At 46.6% G+C, this 19,359-nt stretch overlaps 10 protein-coding genes across 10 annotated transcripts; 4 read left to right on the top strand and 6 right to left on the bottom strand.

Moving 5' to 3' along the window:
* Positions 1 to 537: 537 nt before the first annotated feature.
* Positions 538 to 1,770, bottom strand: N7455_009971 (uncharacterized protein; the record flags this gene model as incomplete). The annotated part of the gene is made up of 3 exons (XM_040957499.2): positions 538 to 845; positions 898 to 1,327; positions 1,384 to 1,770. The coding sequence occupies 3 exons, from the start codon at positions 1,768 to 1,770 to the stop codon at positions 538 to 540; spliced, it is 1,125 nt and encodes a 374-aa protein (XP_040812126.2).
* Positions 1,771 to 4,032: 2,262 nt separating this feature from the next.
* On the top strand, positions 4,033 to 5,583 carry N7455_009970 (uncharacterized protein; the record flags this gene model as incomplete). The annotated part of the gene is made up of 3 exons (XM_040957508.2): positions 4,033 to 5,004; positions 5,062 to 5,152; positions 5,207 to 5,583. The coding sequence occupies 3 exons, from the start codon at positions 4,033 to 4,035 to the stop codon at positions 5,581 to 5,583; spliced, it is 1,440 nt and encodes a 479-aa protein (XP_040812179.2).
* A 407-nt stretch (positions 5,584 to 5,990) lies between these two features.
* On the top strand, positions 5,991 to 6,599 carry N7455_009969 (aminoglycoside phosphotransferase family protein; the record flags this gene model as incomplete). Its single annotated transcript, XM_065606343.1, has 1 exon — positions 5,991 to 6,599. The coding sequence occupies one exon, from the start codon at positions 5,991 to 5,993 to the stop codon at positions 6,597 to 6,599; it is 609 nt and encodes a 202-aa protein (XP_065460306.1).
* Positions 6,600 to 7,317: 718 nt separating this feature from the next.
* On the top strand, positions 7,318 to 9,001 carry N7455_009968 (uncharacterized protein; the record flags this gene model as incomplete). The annotated part of the gene is made up of 2 exons (XM_040957487.2): positions 7,318 to 7,489; positions 7,560 to 9,001. The coding sequence occupies 2 exons, from the start codon at positions 7,318 to 7,320 to the stop codon at positions 8,999 to 9,001; spliced, it is 1,614 nt and encodes a 537-aa protein (XP_040812163.2).
* A 430-nt stretch (positions 9,002 to 9,431) lies between these two features.
* On the bottom strand, positions 9,432 to 10,832 carry N7455_009967 (endo alpha-1,4 polygalactosaminidase; the record flags this gene model as incomplete). Its single annotated transcript, XM_040957423.2, has 1 exon — positions 9,432 to 10,832. The coding sequence occupies one exon, from the start codon at positions 10,830 to 10,832 to the stop codon at positions 9,432 to 9,434; it is 1,401 nt and encodes a 466-aa protein (XP_040812156.2).
* Positions 10,833 to 12,026: 1,194 nt separating this feature from the next.
* Positions 12,027 to 13,596, bottom strand: N7455_009966 (LLM class flavin-dependent oxidoreductase; the record flags this gene model as incomplete). Its single annotated transcript, XM_040957394.2, has 4 exons — positions 12,027 to 12,912; positions 12,964 to 13,034; positions 13,083 to 13,256; positions 13,312 to 13,596. 4 exons carry the CDS (start codon positions 13,594 to 13,596, stop codon positions 12,027 to 12,029), a joined length of 1,416 nt encoding a protein of 471 aa, XP_040812176.2.
* A 640-nt stretch (positions 13,597 to 14,236) lies between these two features.
* On the top strand, positions 14,237 to 15,900 carry N7455_009965 (uncharacterized protein; the record flags this gene model as incomplete). The annotated part of the gene is made up of 7 exons (XM_040957413.2): positions 14,237 to 14,393; positions 14,444 to 14,518; positions 14,609 to 14,666; positions 14,729 to 14,884; positions 14,941 to 15,078; positions 15,140 to 15,187; positions 15,246 to 15,900. The coding sequence occupies 7 exons, from the start codon at positions 14,237 to 14,239 to the stop codon at positions 15,898 to 15,900; spliced, it is 1,287 nt and encodes a 428-aa protein (XP_040812152.2).
* A 261-nt stretch (positions 15,901 to 16,161) lies between these two features.
* N7455_009964 (uncharacterized protein) lies at positions 16,162 to 16,347 on the bottom strand (the record flags this gene model as incomplete). Its single annotated transcript, XM_065606342.1, has 1 exon — positions 16,162 to 16,347. One exon carries the CDS (start codon positions 16,345 to 16,347, stop codon positions 16,162 to 16,164), a length of 186 nt encoding a protein of 61 aa, XP_065460305.1.
* Positions 16,348 to 17,345: 998 nt separating this feature from the next.
* N7455_009963 (WD40 repeat domain-containing protein) lies at positions 17,346 to 18,529 on the bottom strand (the record flags this gene model as incomplete). Its single annotated transcript, XM_065606341.1, has 3 exons — positions 17,346 to 17,783; positions 17,824 to 18,321; positions 18,374 to 18,529. The coding sequence occupies 3 exons, from the start codon at positions 18,527 to 18,529 to the stop codon at positions 17,346 to 17,348; spliced, it is 1,092 nt and encodes a 363-aa protein (XP_065460304.1).
* A 316-nt stretch (positions 18,530 to 18,845) lies between these two features.
* Positions 18,846 to 19,331, bottom strand: N7455_009962 (uncharacterized protein; the record flags this gene model as incomplete). The annotated part of the gene is made up of 1 exon (XM_065606340.1): positions 18,846 to 19,331. The coding sequence occupies one exon, from the start codon at positions 19,329 to 19,331 to the stop codon at positions 18,846 to 18,848; it is 486 nt and encodes a 161-aa protein (XP_065460303.1).
* Between the last annotated feature and the right edge of the window lie 28 nt (positions 19,332 to 19,359).

The raw sequence follows: 19,359 nt of genomic DNA, 5'->3' as shown, positions 1-19,359 counted from the left end.
ATCTTTCAAGAAAATAATTATAGAATAGATAAGTACTATGCATTAAGACACTGTGGTATCTCAGTTAGTATAGTCAGTTAGCATAGTTGCTAGACAGTCCAGTCATGAGGCTGCCCCACGTTGGCCAAGCGACGATCATGATACCCACCCACACTCTGTGTTCCCCACCATTTACGCCTGTACTTTACTCTTGATGTTTTTACAGTTCTTACAGTTCTATACATGACTCACAGCAGGGTTGTGGCTGAGGCATTCGAATGATCTGCCTCAGGCGAGAAAGCATAGACTTTTATTCTATGCTTATATCACCTGCGCAAGTTTTCGATCCCACGTGAGTTTCTTTGTAAATGACGTCGCGGATGATATCAAAAATGTGATGCCTAGGGGAAGAACCCCCCAAAAAACCAGAGTCAGCAGCTACACCTTTTTGGTTGCTTCTCGACTCCTGATACTATCACCACCTCGTCATTATCAGAAACAGGTACAGAAATACAATTTGCTAACCCCAAGTCCTCACAAGCTAGCACCGCCAATCTATCACTTATAATAATTTGGAACCTTCAGTCCTTTAAACTCAAACGAAGTGTTCTCCCGACGATCAATCACAGTCTTATGATGAACATCCCTCACCCGAGCCCGAACATACTCAGTCCCCGTAGGCGCAGGCTTGCTCTGATTTTTATCCTCTTCAGTTAGAAGGCCAAGACGATCAAGCAAAGGCGAGGGCACAGTTCTCATCACGGTATCATCACCCGGTCTACAGAAATAGAGCAACCCAAGACGGGGGATATCGATCTGATCTCTAGGAGGTGTAACGACACGATGGATCGTCGATTTGAGGAAGCCTGTCGTCCTTGTTAGCGAAATACTTTCATGACAACTAATGTGAGAACCTACCATTGGTAAGGAACGATAAAGTGTCAGCAATATTGCACGTAATCCCTCCCTCAACAGGTTTGACATATTTCCACTCCCCGTCCGACGTCCGGATCTGCAAACCAGCAACATGCTGTGAGAAAAGCAGAGTCAAGCTACCAAAATCCGTGTGACCACCCTTGGTGTATCCCTGTGCCTTGTCCCATTCCTCTTGAGTACGCGTGTTGTAGATCATGTATCGCAAGTGGTCATCGGAACGCCGGTCATAAGCGTGCGCTTGGACTAGGTGATCTTCTGGTAATTCTAGGATAATAGACATCAAGACAAATAGCTTGCGGATAACTTTGTCGAAAACATCTCGATGGAAGCTGGCTATCTCGTCGTAGTTCTGACGAACGATCCTGTGTTTAGGAACATCGTCCCATTCAGGGATGGCTTTGGGGATATTGAGCTGCGTAAGTTAGCTATATTGAATTCAATATGTGAGGTAGATAGATATGTTCGTACCATTTCTACATTATCTTTCACACCTGTTTCTCCAATCCACCTTGAGTTTTCACGGTATCCGAAATACTCGCCTTCTGCAAAATTGCATTCGAAGCTTCGCTTTTCCTCGAAATTTTCTTTGAAAAAAGCATTGCCGATACTGAATTGGCGGAGGATACGCTCGTCATCGAGTCCATGTCCGACAACTACCCAAAACCCGACTCGTGTTACGGCATCGTATAATTGCTTTGCGAGCTCTTCTTTTCCGCCGGGTTCGTCAAAGCGGGAAAGATCGATCTCGACTAGGGGCGCCCAATCGAGCTTCTCATTGGTAGGCGCAGGTCGGCTCCATGGTTTGACAGTGGCCTTTTCAACTGGGATTTGTTCTTCTATAGCGGAGGGAGCCATATTTATTTTGGCATGGACAGTGACGGCGATGAACACTAGCAAGGTATTCTAGGAGAGAAGAATGGACATATATATTCAATTCAAAATAAAACTTGATTGAGATCTACAATCCACTATTTTTGTAAACACTCCGCTCCATACACTTGCTATTGCGAAGATGCGGGGTCTATGGTACCATGGCCGCTTAGGATGGCGTTATATGCAACGGCATTATTGTGCCGTGAAATGGGGCGAAAGTACGGAGTATAGTCAATAAACCTCCGAGCCAATAGAATAGAATTTAAGACTATAAAATTGCATGTCTAAGGTGAATGTGGGTAAATATGCCGGAGAGACTAGAGTGGCGATCGTGTATACAGCTAAGTGTAAACGCCAATCGCGGGGGGTTTTAGTTGTAGTGACCATCACGACAGCCGGCCTAAGTTCCCACTCTAATTATACCTAAGTAACATACAAGAATAGGCTGGCTGCCTGTATGGCTTTTCAGTAGTCTTTACTAGTCTTCTTAGTAGTCTCTAGATATTTCCCTCGTTAATTGGTCCTGTAAGTAGAATGATAAGGATAACGAACTGCGAAAGGGTGCATATAGGCTGTAAAAACTGTATCACATTCAAATAGATGCCTCTTTTAAGAAATAGCATGTATGTATCAAATACATCTGTGGGTTTGTAGTTAGTTAACTAGTTACAGATTTGTATTTAGTGCCTATTTCTCAAGGCATAAACATTATTAACGCTGCAGATCTCATGTGCTATCATCGCGAACTCTTGGTCCATCCCTTATGCTGGACCTAAGTTATTGGATTTAGATTCCAACCCATCCAAATGCTACGCCCATGGAAGATACTGGAGGCGAACAACGGCCCTCTAAGTTGAAGGCGCAACCGCCTACTAGGAGCTCCTGGTCAGGTGCGACGATATCGAAAGCCACCCGGAGAATTCTATTGTCCAAGATGAGCATTTATGATGAATCTTGGTGAGATACAACCCGAATCTCATAAGCCGTGGTGGAAGGTGACTCAAAACAGACGCAATATCAAAACTAAGGCCATCGATTTACTCGATAGAGCAGTGACAGTGGGAGAGCCCCTCTAGCGGTCAACCACGCATCACACTGGAAAGAGCCTGGATGAGCGCATCGGAAGCAAGGCTGCAAATGTGGAGTCTATTTTGATTCGGATTATTCGACAAGTTTCACCGGAGGAATATAAAAGCTGCTTGCAAAATAATGGACCAAAGGCCATAAGGACTGAGATTTTATCTATCTTTACGAGGCTCAGTTCATATCCGACATTATATGCATGAATGCTTCGCAATCTCATGAATTCCACTGTCTAAATGAACTTTCCTATCACCAACCGGAGCCAAATCGACATTAGCTGCACTAAATCTCCCGCTTAGCTCGGACATGAGATAAGACATGGGTCGTAATATTGCCAACCAACAAGTCAAACAACCACATGAGAAGATTGCTAATGGAACAAGCAGGGGAGGCTAAGCAACATGAGTAGATTGGTCTACTTCAAGGTGATGAAAAGAGGAATGGTGCTAGGTGGAGGCACATACGGCGTGGGACCCCCAATGGAGACAGTACCTGTGGCTAGTTTAGGTCCTTGTCTCCTCTATCTGCTTGTATCTTCGTCCGTCCACTCGACGAAAGCACATGAATAATATTCACAGCGATTGGACAATGGCTGCGTAGGGCCTCAACTCCTGAGCACTGTCTCCCGAGTTAGCCCGGTGGACCTACATACTATGTACTTTGAGGAACCTTAAACAAACCTCCGAAGTTCATGCTGCCTCGACAGAAAACCTCCGAAGTTCACACTGCTTCGACAGAAACCAAATAGAAAGCAAGTTACTAAAGCAATACGATAGAATATCTTGAGGCATTCTCTAATTCCTAGGTTCTCTCTGTACGATGAAACCAATTTTGTCCATTGAGCAATTATTTCTACACATTTCATTCATTGATATCCCATAATTCTAGCCTTTTAGACTATACATGCCACAATATGAAGGAAAAATGAGCAATGAAGGGTCAATCAAACAAGGTTGTAGATCTTTCTGGGATAGGCACATTTGGGGGGGATATGTCGTGATCCAAACTATCATGACACCTTGCCCAACCAACCCATATCGCCGAGAACGGAGGGGTCCAAGTAACACCTGAGCATAAAGGTGTTTGAAGGACAATAAGTTAAATTTTGCTTTAGGATGAGGTGAAATTATTCAAAGCAATTCATACTCGGGAATCGACAATATGGTGGAGAAACATGACGAACTGGAAGTAACTACTTCCAGTGTACCCTCAACTCCGCCCAATGAGATCAATCGCAAGGACTCCGAAAATGAATATAACGCCAAACTCGAGAAAAGAGTAATGCGAAAGATAGATTTCTGGCTCGTTGGATTTTACTCGATTGTATACATCTTCCGCGTCATTGATTCCAGCAATTATTCCAACGCGGCCATCATCAACCTAGAAGCCGGCACTGGAATTAAGGAAGAACTCGGTTTCAGCTCCTCACAATGGGCCTGGACACAGTCTATCTTCTCATACAGCTACCTGTTTTTCGAACCCACCAACACAATCCTCCTCAAAAGAGTCACGCCTTCCAGATGGATGTTCGTCCTGATCCTATCCTGGGGTATCTGTGCCTGCGCTGCCGGTGCTGCACAGGACTTTCCGGGAATGATGTGTGTGCGCTTCGCAATTGGACTGGCTGAAGCCGGGTTCTACCCTTCTGTGCTCTACCACATGGCATTCTGGTACAAGCCCTCTGAGCTGCGCTGGAGAATTGCTCTTTTCTACTCTCTTGGTCAGGTATCTGGCGCATTGAGTGGGCTGTTGGCATATGCTATCAGCTTCATGGATGGAGCCGGCGGGCTATCGGGCTGGCGATGGCTGTTTATCATCGAAGGTCTTCCGGCAATCGTGTTGTCTGTGGTAGCGTTATTCGGTCTTCCAGATTACCCAGAGACAGCCCGCATGTTGACAGAAGAGGAGAGGAATTTCCTCAAGGGGCGTTTATCCTCTTCAGCACCCTCTGGTAAAGACAAAAGCTGGAGCTGGGGGGATGTAAAAGCGCTCCTCACAAGTCCAACGTTCTATACATTCACGGTCTACTGGATTGGACATGGTATTGGAGGATTTGGAGTGAATTACGCACTGCCTACTGTTATCTACGAGCTTGGCTTTACTACGACCGCCTTATCACAGCTGATGAATATTGTGAGTTTGAATCAACCTAGGCAAACAAATCACGCTAACCTAGCTCGCAACCAATAGCCTCCCTACGTCGCATGCTTTTTCTTCTTGAATCTTCTCGGGTATTTACTACACAAAGGATGGATTAGACCTTGGACCACAGCTGTCGCGAGTAAGCATCAATCCTTCAAATTGCGCACGAGTTCCCTACTAATAACAAAAACAGTCGAGAGCACGATAATCATCTGCTACATTATCCTGATTACGGTTTCAAACTCAGTCGTCAAATACCTCGCCTTGATAGTAGCCACCGCTTGTGCCGGATCTGCATACCCTGTCATCTGGCCAGAACGCATTCGGGCCCTCGAGGGAACAGTGGCCGTGGGAATGGGTATTGGACTGACGAATGCCATGGCTCAGTTTAGTGGCATTGCCGGGCCTCATGTATACAGCACGGTGTTTGGACCAACGTACCGAGTGTCATACGTTATTTGTCTTTGCTTCCTGTGTGCGGCTATCTCGGGCATTCTGGCTTCGTGGTGGCTTGTCTGGCGGAAGGATAAGAGAGATGAATTAGAGACTGGGCTTGAAGAAGATGCATGATCACTCGGTATCTATTCGAGATTGGACTTAGAAGATATATATTGAAGAGGGAAACGCCTCAGGCTATATGCTCTCTGGTATACGGGTCGAAGCACTCGTACTTCACTATTACACTAGACCTTATGTATAAAAGAGCCTGGTCAAAGTACTTCTCAAGATCGGTGTAGATATTGCTGACTAGGAGCAGGACTTCTAGAAAGTATGAAACGGTCTATCAAAATGTACAGTTAAATTGTCCTAAACTTCTAAATACATGGGAAGCTGGTCTCCATAGACTAGCTTGGTTGCCTCTGCAACACTAGGAGATTCCATAGTATTCCAAGACACGAAGCGCAAGTGCCAGGGACATTGCATCGTCACAGTAATAATGCGGTCCGGGTTGAAAATTTCACCTATGCTGAGGCATGATGAAGCCTAAACCGTTTTTCAAGCCCAATTTTCATCCACCGGAAGGGATGGTTGGGATGACTATTATTTCCGGAATACCCCTAGAGCAGAAATGGAATAGGCTAGACGACGAGGCTAAAGAGTCAATCTGCCTTCAACTTTGGGATCTAATCTCAAAGGTCCGAAATATCGCTCGTCCACACGAGCTTGAGGGGCCTTATCAGTGTGCCGCAGATGGCTCTCTATCCCGGGACCCGATGCTAGAAGATCTACAAGAGCCCCGTCGACCACTCACGAGCGACTGGGAGCTGCGTGCGAGAATCTACGAGCGGTATCTCAACTTCGGAGGGAGTCGGTATGAGAATCAACTGCTGAATATGCTGCCCCGGTCAGAGCGCTCGGTGTTCATTAATGCAGACATTGTGCCGCGCAATATCATCGTGGACGAGCAAAACAATTTTACCGGCATTCTCGACTGGGAATCGGTGGGATGGTATCCTGAGTACTGGGAGTATGCGCAGATCATGCGGCCGGCTTTTGGGGGGGATTGGTCGGTCTGGATGGAGAAGACGGCACCGCAGCGGTGGGATCTTGGAGGAATCAATGCTGCCAGAAAGGTTCTCTTTTGAGTCCATAGGAGGGCACTGCATGCTACAGGTAGTCTTCTGAAAGGCGATTGCAATATGTTTGCAAGGATCTGTGGACGGAAACACTGCCTTGTCTACCACTAGGTATAGGCTGCATAGGATCTTTTGTGCTTCCAGAAACCGGAACATCGGATTTCATTACCACCGACTCCTATAGAGCTAGATTAATTGAAACTGACACCGGCACGAATGAGAGATGATGTAATCAGCTTCCAACGATCCAGGCTAGGCAAATTTACCACCACCTTTTAGCGTAGCTTACAGCTTATAAGGTCTCGTAACATTCGTTTTAGATGTTCTTTTCAGATGTTCTTTTCAGATGTCTGTTTATATGTATTGTGGCTACAACTGGGAAAGGGAAAAAGAAGAGGAAGAGTCGTGCTCTATTCAATCTAGCAAACCAGGGTATTTATACCCTGAACAAACAATATAAAATCAAGCCTTGCAGGCCAGCAAAAATTGAACGTAGCAAATATTGTGAGCACAGCCAAAGCAAACAACTTCAGATCCTCTCACCCGTAACCAGTCTCAACGACGTGACGTGCTGTCTAGCATACAACCTGTCTCTCCTAGGCTTTTCCTTTCACCACGTCCCTCCTACTCCTCCTTAGCAACTTTCCAATCCCACATAACATCCCACAGCAAGTTGAACCTTAAAGACCTGCTATTCGCGCATTCTTGACCCTCCACTCTGACAATCATGCCGCACACGGGCCCCATGGACTTCCAGGCCCTCATCCTGTGTGGCCCTGGAGGTTCACTCAACACATTCACCTCCAGACCTGAGGAGTATCCGAAGTGCCTCATTCAAGTCGCAAACAGACCCATGGTATTCTATGCCATTGACTTTTGCAGACGATCCGGTATCACTGGTAAGTCCCAATGCTCTCGTTGTCTCTCGACCTACCTTACATCGAATGAAATTAACCAATTGTATCCCAGATATTACGCTGATCACGCCTCCACTGTCCTTCCCTCCCCTTAGGGCCGCCTTGGACCAAAATCCATACCTTACCAGATTCTACTCGCCCTCGGTCTCGGTTATCGCGCCAAAAGACCTTGAGATGACAATGGGAACCGCCGAGCTGCTCCGCCTCCCTGAAGTCCAGAGATGTATTACGACCAACTTTCTCCTTCTTCCCTGCGACCTCATCTGTGAGATCCCAGGTCAATCGATTATTGAGGCATGGATTGCCAATCAGTGGGTCCTCGAGGATAACAGCTATTCTAATGGGGTTCACCGTGAATCTTCAACTACTTCGTACTTCGATCGTCAGTTAGACGTTCGCTCCGGGGGTCTGGCCGTTTACTACCAAACAGAAAACCGAGAGGAGAGCATCCAGGCAGAAGCCACCGATTTCATAGCTATCGCCCCTCTCCAGCAGCACGAAGCACCCGTTGTCCCCGGCCCCGAGGGACCACTGATCCCCCGATTCGGCCTCTCCAAACTCCTGATGTCAATGCCGATGGATACACTCAAAGAGAAAATGAAAGAAGACAAAGGTTTCCTTGTTCGCCATTCCCTCGTCAAGACTTTTCCCCGCATCAGAATGCTCACCACCTGCCGCGATGCCCATGTTTACGTCTTCCCCTACTGGGTCAAAGATCTAGTCCGCCATCAAAAAAGACTGGAATCCGTCAGCGAGGATTTGGTCGGTACCTGGACCAAGTCGGCATGGCAGAAAGGTCTCGGCGACAAGCTAGGATTGACGAAGAACTTTAACGAAGACACTACTCGCACCCAGGAGGGAGATTCTACACCCGAAAGCAGTCACACTGGTGCGTTCGTCGATAAAGTTATCGACATCAGGGATATGAGCACTACTCGAGCTCGTTCAAACTCTGAAATGCAGCTAGACCTGTTTTATCCATCTACTGAACTACCAGAAATGCTAGCATATGTCCACCGAGGATCAACCCCATTCATCCGACGAGTCGATAACACGGGCGTCCTTCTTTCGACCTCCCTTCTCCTGGCGAAACTGCCCTCTATCGATGAAGTAGGTCGCAAGGAAGCGTCGCCTTTCGCCCACGCCCATAAAGTTGCTTACCCCGAAGGCGTGGATTCGCCGAGCAATGTTACGAAGAAGGATTGTCTGCTCGGTGACAATGTGATTGTTGCACCTGGTGCTGTTATTAAGGAGAGTGTGATTGGTGCAAACTGCCGGATTGATGGCGCTGCACGTATCATTCGTTGCGTTTTGATGGAGGGGGTTGTTGTTGAGAGGAGGGCTGGATTGACCGGGTGTGTGATTGGCCGACGAGCTCAGATTGGCTGTGAATCTGTGCTGAGGGGCTGTGAGGTCCAGGATGCCAATGTGATTCCGAAGGGAACGAACGCTAGGGATGAGAAGTTCATGGTTTCTTCTGAGTTGTGTGTTTGAGGGGGGAAGATACATCTATTCACTGCCAACTGGTGTGTTTGTTCACAAAGTGATATTGTAATCGAGTAAGCAGAAAACAGAAAAAGAAAAAAAAAAAAAGAAAAACATTTGATGATCAAAATATGTCTCCCTTGTATCTGATGAGTTGAGTAGTAAGACGAGGTATTTCAATGAACATCTTCTCGGTGTACACAGTGTAGAACAAGCCCGCCAGTGCCAAAATTAGACTTGGCGCCAAGCCCTTCTACGAATTGACCTAGACAAAACACAAAGACAAGAGTTATACTCAGATTGCAATATCTCTTCTTTATTTTCTAGTCTCTCTCTCCGAACTGTATATAGTAACAGTCATCCCCCCACAACTCTCTCCGGTCAACAGACGTGCAAACAGATGTATTGCCCTACGAACAAAGGCCACAACGGGTTAAATCTAGCAATATTCAACCCAAGCATCGAGGTTCATGTTCTTGATGACAGTGGAGAATTTGTCGGCGTTGGCGGCGTTGCAGGCCGAGGTCTTCAACGTGGAGGAGAGAACAGCCCTGGCTCGGAGCTTGTGGTGACCGTGACCGTATCGGTGTTTTTTCTCCTTGCTGGCATCGGCACTTGTGTCGTCTTCCTCATTGTCTTCATCGTCATCGTCATCCTCATCCTTCTCGTCGTCTTCCTCGTTGTCTTCATCGTCATCCTCATCCTCATCCTCATCCTCCTCGTCGTCTTCGTCGTCTTCGTCGTCTTCGTCGGCCTCCTCGTCGTCAACATCAGTGTCAGTTCTGCCAGTCTTGGTAGCATCAGCGTCCGTGCTGGTTGCGGCGGCCGCAGCAGAAGTAGAAACAGGGGTAGCATCGATAGTGGTAGTTGCAGTGCCAGTGGCAGTGGCAGTGGCAGTTGCAGCGGCAGTTGCAGCGGCAGTTGCAGCGACAGTTGCAGCGACAGAAGAACTGGAAGCAGGGGTAACGATGGCAGTGGAAGTGGAAGTAGCCTTGCTATCAGTGGCAGTCTCGGCAGCCGAGACAGAAGTATCAACAGAGCCACCAGACTCAATAGTCTCCCCAGAATATTCAATATGGAAAACCGGCTTATTGACTTCCGTGAATGCAGCATAAGTTTCACACTCATCATACTCCGCACACTGCTCATTAACCGACCACTGCATCTTATCAATAACAGAGCCGATAATATCACCACCATTCTTCAACCCGATCGACATGCCACGGGAATGCGACTCAGATGCCAGGAAAGTCAAGAAATCAATCGAATCAGCCTCCGTCAACCCAAGGCCATTCTCATTCCCATACGCATCAATATTATCCGGGTCAACACCATCACAGCCCTTCTTCTTTGCCATATCTAGCCGTGAGCTCATGATTACACGGACGCTGTTCGATTTAATGTTCAGCCATCGCTCACCTGGCCACTCGTCGAGGTTGCTTCCGAAGTCTGCGGTGTCGAACTTGCTAATGTCCGGACGCCAGTCTTCGTATGTACCGGCCGAGAAGTAGCAGATGACTTTGTGGCCTTTGTTCTGGAGAGTGGTGATTGTCTCCGCGGTGTTGTCGAAGAGGTCGATGTCCCAGATGTCGGCGTCGATGGTGGTGTCTTCGACGGCGTCGACCAGTTGGATTTGCCATTTGACTCCGGCTGCAGGTTGCCAGATTGCGGGAGTGCTGGTTGTGTCACGCTTGGACATATTCTGGTTGTTTCCAGCTCCGAGCTCAGCTCGGATGTCCATCCCAATGGCAAGGAAGAAGAGGCCCAGAACGCAGGATACCATGAGCTTTGTCTTGGGGGCTAGGACCTGCCAGCCCGAGATTTGGGGAGAGTTCATCATTTTGGTAAAATTGGTTTAAGTTGAAAGGAGAAAGGAGTGTAAGAAAGGAATGTGTGTGTACAAAGGAATGGATAGACAACTTGAATCCAGCAAGTGTCAGGGAAAGGAGAGACTGAATGATGATGAGGATAGAACGGGAACATCATGAGAAGATGTCTAGTACTTATAGTTATTGAGATGCTGCTGAAAAGTATTTGGTGCATACCCTGCATCGGGGTGTTTCAGATTTCCACATATGGAATCGAAGGCATAAGGCTGGGGATCGCCTTAAGATGACCGAGCCACTAGCGGGGGACGTTAAACGAAGCCAAGCAAAATACAAACCCCGTTATTTCAGAGATCGGGCCAGTAGGAGTGATAATTTCGAACAAACGGGAGATTAAATTGAAGGAGATCAATCCGGAAGAGGATGGGAAAGATGAAACGACCGCCAAGAAACGCCTCGCGGTAGATGTAGTCCGTTCATTTGCGGGTATCCCTTTTTTGAGCGAAGTCATACAATTTGACTGATTGAACTGGTCCAAGATGCAATCCTTTAGTGTCAAGAGGTTCCAATCGGATGGTCCGGTAGCTCTCGTACCTGTTGTCCTTAATTAATCTAACACGGGTTGAGATCTATAAAGTGCCTTGCTAACTTAATATACCGCAACCTCCATTTCCACCTGAGATAGTATCCGAATAGTATCTGGATTTGAAAAGGAAGCATGCCTACCGGATAATTGACAACTGTTGAAATGATCTGTGCGAGTCCACTTAAAGAATTCAAAATTGTACAAAATACCCGATCTCAACGGCATTAGCGTGGTGCTTTAATGGAATTGGGCCAATTATATAGAACTGCCTCTTGGCCACATTGCTTCTGGCCCCTTTGGCCCCTACAAAGGATTGAAAAAGTCGAAAGAGTCAAGAAATATCTCCGGTCTGCCTTGGCATATTACCAAGGGCGCTTACGTTTGACATAGGTTCTCATTTCAGACAGGTCTCGCCGGTGATTTTGCCTTGATTAATAGCACTTGCTTTTTTTATACACTCATCTCTGGTATTCCGTGCTTAAATAATAGAGTATAGAATAGGAAGAATAAGTGTGAAATGTGAACAAAACCTGGTATGAAACCCATATCCTGGGCCATATCCAACCGTTTGCACATATTTATTTCAGGTCAGACTAATCTAACATGCATCCCTGTAACAAGACTATTGGCCATCATACACCTCATATCCATATTTCCTCCCAACATGGTCCTCCCGCAAACGCTTTTGCCCAGGCCCATACACCCTCTCCCGCATTGTACCACTCTCACCCTGGGGCGCGTATACCCCTCTCCTCCTCAATTCCGGCACCAACAGCTCAACAACATCCTCAAATGTGCCAGGCGTCTGCACATACCCAATATTAAACCCATCTAAATCAGCCACTCGGACCCATTCTTCCAAAAAGTCCGCAACAGTACTCGCAGAACCAACAGGAACAGGCCCCGCCCCACCAATCGAGATATGCTTCCCGATATTCCTTGGCGTCCATTCAGGCACATCGGGACTCTGGTAGGAGAGTGTATTAATCGTGGAATGAACACGGGCGTCAACATGTACATCTGACGCCGTAATAGGCGTGTCTAGATCAATCCGGCTAAGATCTATACCGGTTCCACCGGAAAAGAATGCAAGTCCTGCTTCTTCGCTCGCGTATTTTAGGGCTTCGCGGTACTTTTCCTGTGCTTCTTCGTCGGTTCGACCTACAATCGGTGTGAGGATGGCGAATACTTTCACTGATTTGGGGTCTCGACCGAGCCTGGCAGCCTCCTCGCGGATGGCTTTGATGCGTGGCGCGAGGATGTGCGGTGAAGGCGCTGAGACGAAGATTCCTTCTGCGTGTTTCGCGCCGAAGGCCACCCCTGCTGGTGATGTACCTGCCTGGAAGAGGAAGGGGGTGCGCTGTGGAGATGGATCTAGGATGTGAGGACCATCAAATTTGAAATGTTCGCCGTGGTGGTGGATGTAGTTGATGCGACTTGGGTCGGCATACACGCCTGTTTCGGCATTCTCTTGGAGAGCGTCATCGGCCCAACTGCCCTCCCACAGTCTATTTCAGGTAAGTACTTTGTATACCTATCGATAGTTCACTTCCGCTTACTTATATAATGAGGTCAGATACTCGTCGGCAATTTCATACCGCTTGTCGTGGTCCACCAGAGGCAATCCCACCTATGGATGTCAATTTTGGTAATAAAATCTGTCAATGGGTATACTCACGGCCTTTGCGGCAGACTCCTTCCACGAGGTTACAATATTCCATCCGAATCGACCACCAGTCAGATGGTCCAAAGTCGAGAACCTCTTTGCCACAACGTATGGAGCTTCATATGAAGTAGAGGTAGTGATCGCAAACCCTAGATTTTTGGTGACCGATGCCATTGCGGAGATTGGCTGGTACATATCATCAGCAACCCAATTGGATCCACGAAACAGACTGTTAACTTACAATAGAAGGGTCTCCCATGGGATATTGAGCGCCGTTCCGAATAGCAGGTTCTGCCGTCCCCTTGTATGTGTCATATAGACCATAGGTGTCGGCAAGGAACAACGCATTGAAATCGCCTTTCTCGAGTAATTGGGCCAGGTTCGTCCAGTAGGATAGGTCTCGTCGCTTGGTTGCTGACCGATCGGAAGGGTTCTTCCATTGGCCGAAGGAAAGATGGCCTACCGTGAACATGTCGAAGCCATTGAGGTATATCCGCCGCTTGGGTGGCGAGCTTTCAGCTGACATTGTGCAAGGTCGTCTTTCAAGCCGAACTTAATTTTATTTTCAATATGTGCGATAAGATCAAATCTGTTTGACAATTGTCCAAGTCCAGATGTTGCTCTATGTTGATATTATTTATCTGCCCTATTCAGAACAACCCCGCTCGACACTAAGCTGCTGTCATCGCTCCAACAAAGCACGAATACTCAACCCCATCGTATCAGGTATCCTAAAGTTCTGGCCAAGTGAGATAAGCATTGCTCTTGGACCCCTCTAGTGCGGAGGAAGTCCGAATAACGTCCGAATAGCGTTGTCTACAGCAGGATCGCGTCATTTACTTTTGCGAAATCATCCGACAGGTTGAATCTATTCCTACAGATATCCGGATACAAATACTTTATGTCTGCTTTGAAATACCTCTGGTGGTGTTAATTTAGTTATATATGGCGCAATTAACACATCGATACCGGATTCATACAAACACTGCCGCCAGCCTTACAATAACTCCTTATCGTCGAGGATATGATGCCATATAGACTCATATCTTACAAAACAGGCGAGATTAGATCTATAGAAAGAGCGATATTCGTTAAACTATAGAAGTTCAGTTTTTCGAATTGAAATTCTGTGTTAATTCCAAAATATCTTACATCCTTTCGGAACAATGGCGGGCTTTATATCACGCCTAGAGAGTGCCACACGATGGTTCCCTGTCAGTATGCCATTGGAAGAGCGCAAACTCGTTCGAAAGTTGGACTGGCTCGTTCTTCCATATGCCTGTTTGTCCTTTTTCGTCAAGTATTTGGACGTTTCGGCATTGAGTATGTGTACCTCACAGGCATTGCGAGAATGGTATACTAACAAGTCATAGCCAATGCGTATGTTTCTGGAATGAAACAGGATCTCGATCTTTCTGGCAATAGATTGAATTACATAAATGCCGCATGTGAGTATATTACCTCTTTTGTGTTCTCGCCAGTAGGATGAGTGAAGTGTGTCTATTTTTATTGTTATGCTGATCATGGTTGCTATGTAGATGAAGTTGGATATGTTGTGTTTCAAATTCCCAGCAACATGGTGTTGATCAAATATCCGTAAGCTATTTCAAGAAAGAAGAAAACTATACAAGAATCCCAACCGCTGATACTTCCCACAGGGCACAATATTACCTCCCAGCTGCAGAGATCTTTTGGGGTCTTTTTACTCTCGGAACAGCCTTTGTGCAAACCTACGAGCAGTTGGTAGTAATGCGATTTTTCGTCGGACTGAGCGCTACTTCATGTTATGTGGGCTTGGTCCACGTAGTAAACTCGTTCGTTTTGAATATTAACTACTGGAAATTCGAATCATTCTAACTTGGGTTTACAGATGGTATAGGAAAGAAGAGTTAGGGCGCCGGAATGCACTTTTCTGGATTGCAAATCCCATTGGCCAGATGTTCGCAGGATACCTACAGGCTGCTGCATATACACATCTCAATAATAATCATGGGTTACAGGGTTGGAGGTAAGTTTACCATCGCATGCCAAGCATCCCAATCGCCCCCGTGCTTACTATCGTCATCTAGATGGCTTTTCATTATCTGCACTGTCATTACACTCCCTATTGCTCTGCTGTAAGCATCGAAAGACCCTTGGAATTTGCCCAAATATCCAACTAACACGGATATCCAGCGGATTCCTAATCTTCCCAGACATGCCCGAGCGCACAAAATCTCGCTTCCTCAACACAGAAGAAAAAGCCCTCGCCAACAGAAGACTTCAGGAAGAAGGGTTCAAGCCGTCTACCGGCCTCAACAAAACAATCATCAAACGAATCTTCACATCATGGCGATTCTACGCCTTCGTGCTGCTTTTGGTCATTTTCTGCAATATGACATACAGCGAAGCCACACCATTCATCCTCTGGCTCGACTCCCAGCCAGACAAGTACCCCGTCGCCCTTGTGAACAACCTATCTACTGTCACGAATGGTGCGGCAGTAGCTGGTGCATTGATGATGAGCTTTTACTCTGATATTCGAGGATCTCGCACAGAGCCTATCATTTTGTCTGGCATACTGTGTATTTTCGCGAATCTGGTACTCTCAATTTGGAACATCCCTGATGGTCTCAAGTTTTTTGCTTATATATCAGTGGGTTGGTCTTACGGGACAATTCCAGTACTGGTTGCATGGACTGCGGAGGGACTTGCTGGAGATTCGGAGGTTAGGGCGCTTACTCTTGCTTCCTATAATTGTGTCGGGGAGATTACTAGTCTGGTTGTGCCGTTGGTTGCTTGGCCCGTGTCGAAAGCACCTGGTTTCCGTGGGGGATTTATTTGGGTATGACCTTTCCTAACCATTGTCACGTCCTACGAACTAACCAGTGCTCTTCTCTGTAGGCCACGGTGCTCAGTGTTTTATATTTGCTGAACGTTGCTTGGATTATGATCAAGCAGAAAAGGAGCAATAAAAATATAACAATGGCAGAGGAACAAGGAAGCGGAGAGGAAGATACTGTGGTTACAGATCAACTGACTATACAAGGAGAGGTTACCAAGTTGTGAAAAATCTCATGCGAAAGAGTAATAAATAGTGATGACTGAGTATTTACTGCCAGTTGTCTCCCAATTCGTCTTCAATGTCCTCGGTATCAAGGTTCTCTGCCGCCAGCGCAAACCATTTGTCTGCCAGCTGCATAAAAAGGCTTTTCTCCACGCCATCTTCTAGTTCTTGGATTTCCTCGTTAAAGGCGTGTACCCCGGCGACAAATCGAAGTGCATCCCGCAGCGCCATGCGATCCTCTCGTGATAGGAGCAACAATATCACAACATTCCAGTATTACGATGGCTGGGGTAACTCGGGGATAGTTTCTGTCCAGAGGGATGTGGCAACTTGATCCGAAATCGGTCCATCGGTAGATTGAAGTAACATTCTAGCTGCCCAGTTTGACTTGCACACCGCGGCTAAAGCCTCCAGTCGACTTGCTGCCCGGTGGAGGGCTGGTAAATTCGTTGGCACACCTAGTCTGCACAGCCTTTCCATGGTCTGTAAGGTGCTGTTAAGTAGATAATAATTGACTCTGGTAGGGCGACATCACGTAGTAAAATTTGTCCTATCCCGCGGGGTGTGGAGGCAGTGGAAGTGCTGGAGGTTGGAGTACTGTCAGGGTATACCATTTTTGCCTTGTCTGCTATTTTAGCGATATGAAAAGAATCACAGTAAAAGAACGGCTGAGGATACCGCCTATGCAAAGTTAGTTGGTGTGTGTTATAGGACATGGAAGACGTGAGAATGGTGAGAGAAAAGAGAGATGGAAGTGAGAGGGGGGTGATAGGGAGGTGAGCAGGTGAAAGGTGAAAAGTGAAAGGTAAAAATAGGTGTGCTCTCTAGCTGTAAGAGAGGAAGAGATTGTGATTGCAGATCAAGTAAGAATAATTTTGTGGAGGAGTGATCAAACTGTATGAATACTATAACTGGTGGGTATAAACTTAACTGGTAACAATAGCCCAACCTTGGAAGCAATATATACTTGGATAAAGAAGGAAAGGGTCACAAAATCAAGAGGTGTGAAGATTAATTCATTTCCTTTCAGAACGCCTAGATTATTCCTTATAAGCAACTTTTGAACCCAGCTACTATGCATGTATGCCAATGTGTGACCAGTTACCTTATGTTATAGTCAAATAACTTTAGACATGAAACGAATTAACAATTCTGACGCCAATAAAATGTTTAAAGTGCTTTGTCACGCACACTCTCGTTTCCTGTAGGAAGTACAAAAAGTAGAAGGATTAGTCCATACAAAAGTTCAGGATCAAAACTTTTCCATCAAAATACCCAAGAATCGAAGTACCATCATGAGTAGCGAATGAACTCCAGTTACAATATTCAAAAGGGAGCCATATTAGTGGCTCACCTCCAAAAAATATCCACCGGTCTGCCAAGGAAACATGGCGACTTTCATTATATTCGATTTGACCGGTCATAGGCTGCAAGGAATCCAAATCGCACTCGAGCGTCTGTGGGTCTTTGTTCGTCTGTAGCTCTTTGCCCATCTGGGTATCCCAAAGCTTAATGGTCCGATCAGTTGACTCCGAGATCAGTACTCGACTGTCCGTTGAAAATGTCACAAATTTGACAGCGCCTGAATGGCCCTCGAGCTTATGCAATACCTTGCCTGTCTTAGAATCCCAGAGCTTAACAGTGTGATCTTTCTTCTGAGCCTGATGCTATGAGTTGTCCGTCTGGGGAGAAGGCGACAGACCGGACCGAATCCGAATGGCCCTCAAGTGTATGTAATTCCTCGCCTGTCTTTGTATCCCAGAGCTTTATGGTGTCATCTTCTGAGCCTGATGCCAGTATTCGACTATCTGGATCGGGGGAGAAGGCGACAGACCGGACCGAATCCGAATGGCCCTCGATAGTATGTAGTGTTTCGCCTGTCCTGACATCCCACAGCTTAATAGTCTCATCATCGGATACAGAAGCCAGTATTCGACCATCTCTGGAGAAGGTCACAGACTCAACCGAATCTGAATGGCCCTCGAGCGTCTGTGGTTCCGCACTCCATGAACTTTCCACTGGTGGTAGCATTCTTATCCTTCTAGCTCGTTCATTTTCGAACGTTTTTCGAATAATGCTCTCTGTCGGTGAAAATACAAGTGCTGAACAATAAAGCTGGAGCGGAGCGGTGTCAATCACGTGCATATGTTTGACGATGAACCGCCTGGTGTCGTATAAGAATTTTGGAAGTTCAGAGCTCATGCTCTGTTTTATATTTATTAGTCATGTTTGCAATACTGACTGAGCAGGTATTTACCTTTTCCAGTGATTGCAGCTTGTGTATTATTTCCATGGCCTCTGATATGATTCCCATTAGACTCATGGCCTCGAACCAGTGAAGAAGATGCTTTTTAAAAAACGCAAAAACCTCCATCTCGGAGATATGAGCCTCGCTCTGCTCGAGATGATACATCCAGTAGCGACAGGATTATTGCAGGTCCGTAGAGAGGTGTTGATCGACGGTGTGCCTCTTTATGTCTTTGCGTAACGTTGCATAGCTTGAAAATCCGCAAATGTTGCGCCGGAGACCAGTATTCATAACGCGGAGGCAACCAGAGGCTATTCGCCTATTTGTCTCTTTCTCATCCACATGGAATGCACTTTTCGTGTCAAGAAGGAATTCCCGGAATGATAGATGTAGAATGCGAACTGGGGAATTTATATCCTCTGGGACTCTGAGCACTGAGTGCAGTTTCTTCAACAGAAAGCTGATTTTTGTCTCTCGTCGATCAAGAAGTTTTCCAAGAGCACGGGCTGAGAGGGGGCTGGTATATGCTCTCCATTTGCCCAGAGACCTCTCGTCGCATAATCGTGTCAAGGCGGTCTTCTGGGCTCTGTATCCCATCTCCAACAAAGCGACACAGAGTTGCAGCGAAAATAAACAGAGGAACAGACATCCCAGTCAACTTTTTCTTCGCATCGGTTCCAGGCCAGTCTGTGGGTAGCGAATTATCTTTGCTTATCTTCGAGAGACTGTCTTCCAAATATAGCTGTATGTCGTGTTCAATCTCTTCCTTGGGGCGCTTATCGAGGACCAAATCTTCATGTTGATGATTGAGCTGAAACTCCTGACGGATATGAAGCTCAGGTCGGCTTGTCAGGAAAACTTTGAGTCTTATAGATGCTGAGTCTTGCACCTGTGGAACAAGCTTAAGGATGGTGCGTATATCCTCATTCTTCTCGCACTCATCTAATGCGTCGATCACAATGACCATTGTCCTCTGATTTGATTCTTGGGTCTAG

The sequence above is a fragment of the Penicillium solitum genome (genome assembly GCF_028829755.1).
Source record: "Penicillium solitum strain IBT 25940 chromosome Unknown utg000008l_segment0_segment0, whole genome shotgun sequence".
NCBI lineage: Eukaryota > Fungi > Ascomycota > Eurotiomycetes > Eurotiales > Aspergillaceae > Penicillium > Penicillium solitum.
The sequence above is the reverse complement of the archived record's forward strand: the minus strand, read 5'-3'. Positions and strand labels throughout refer to the sequence as shown.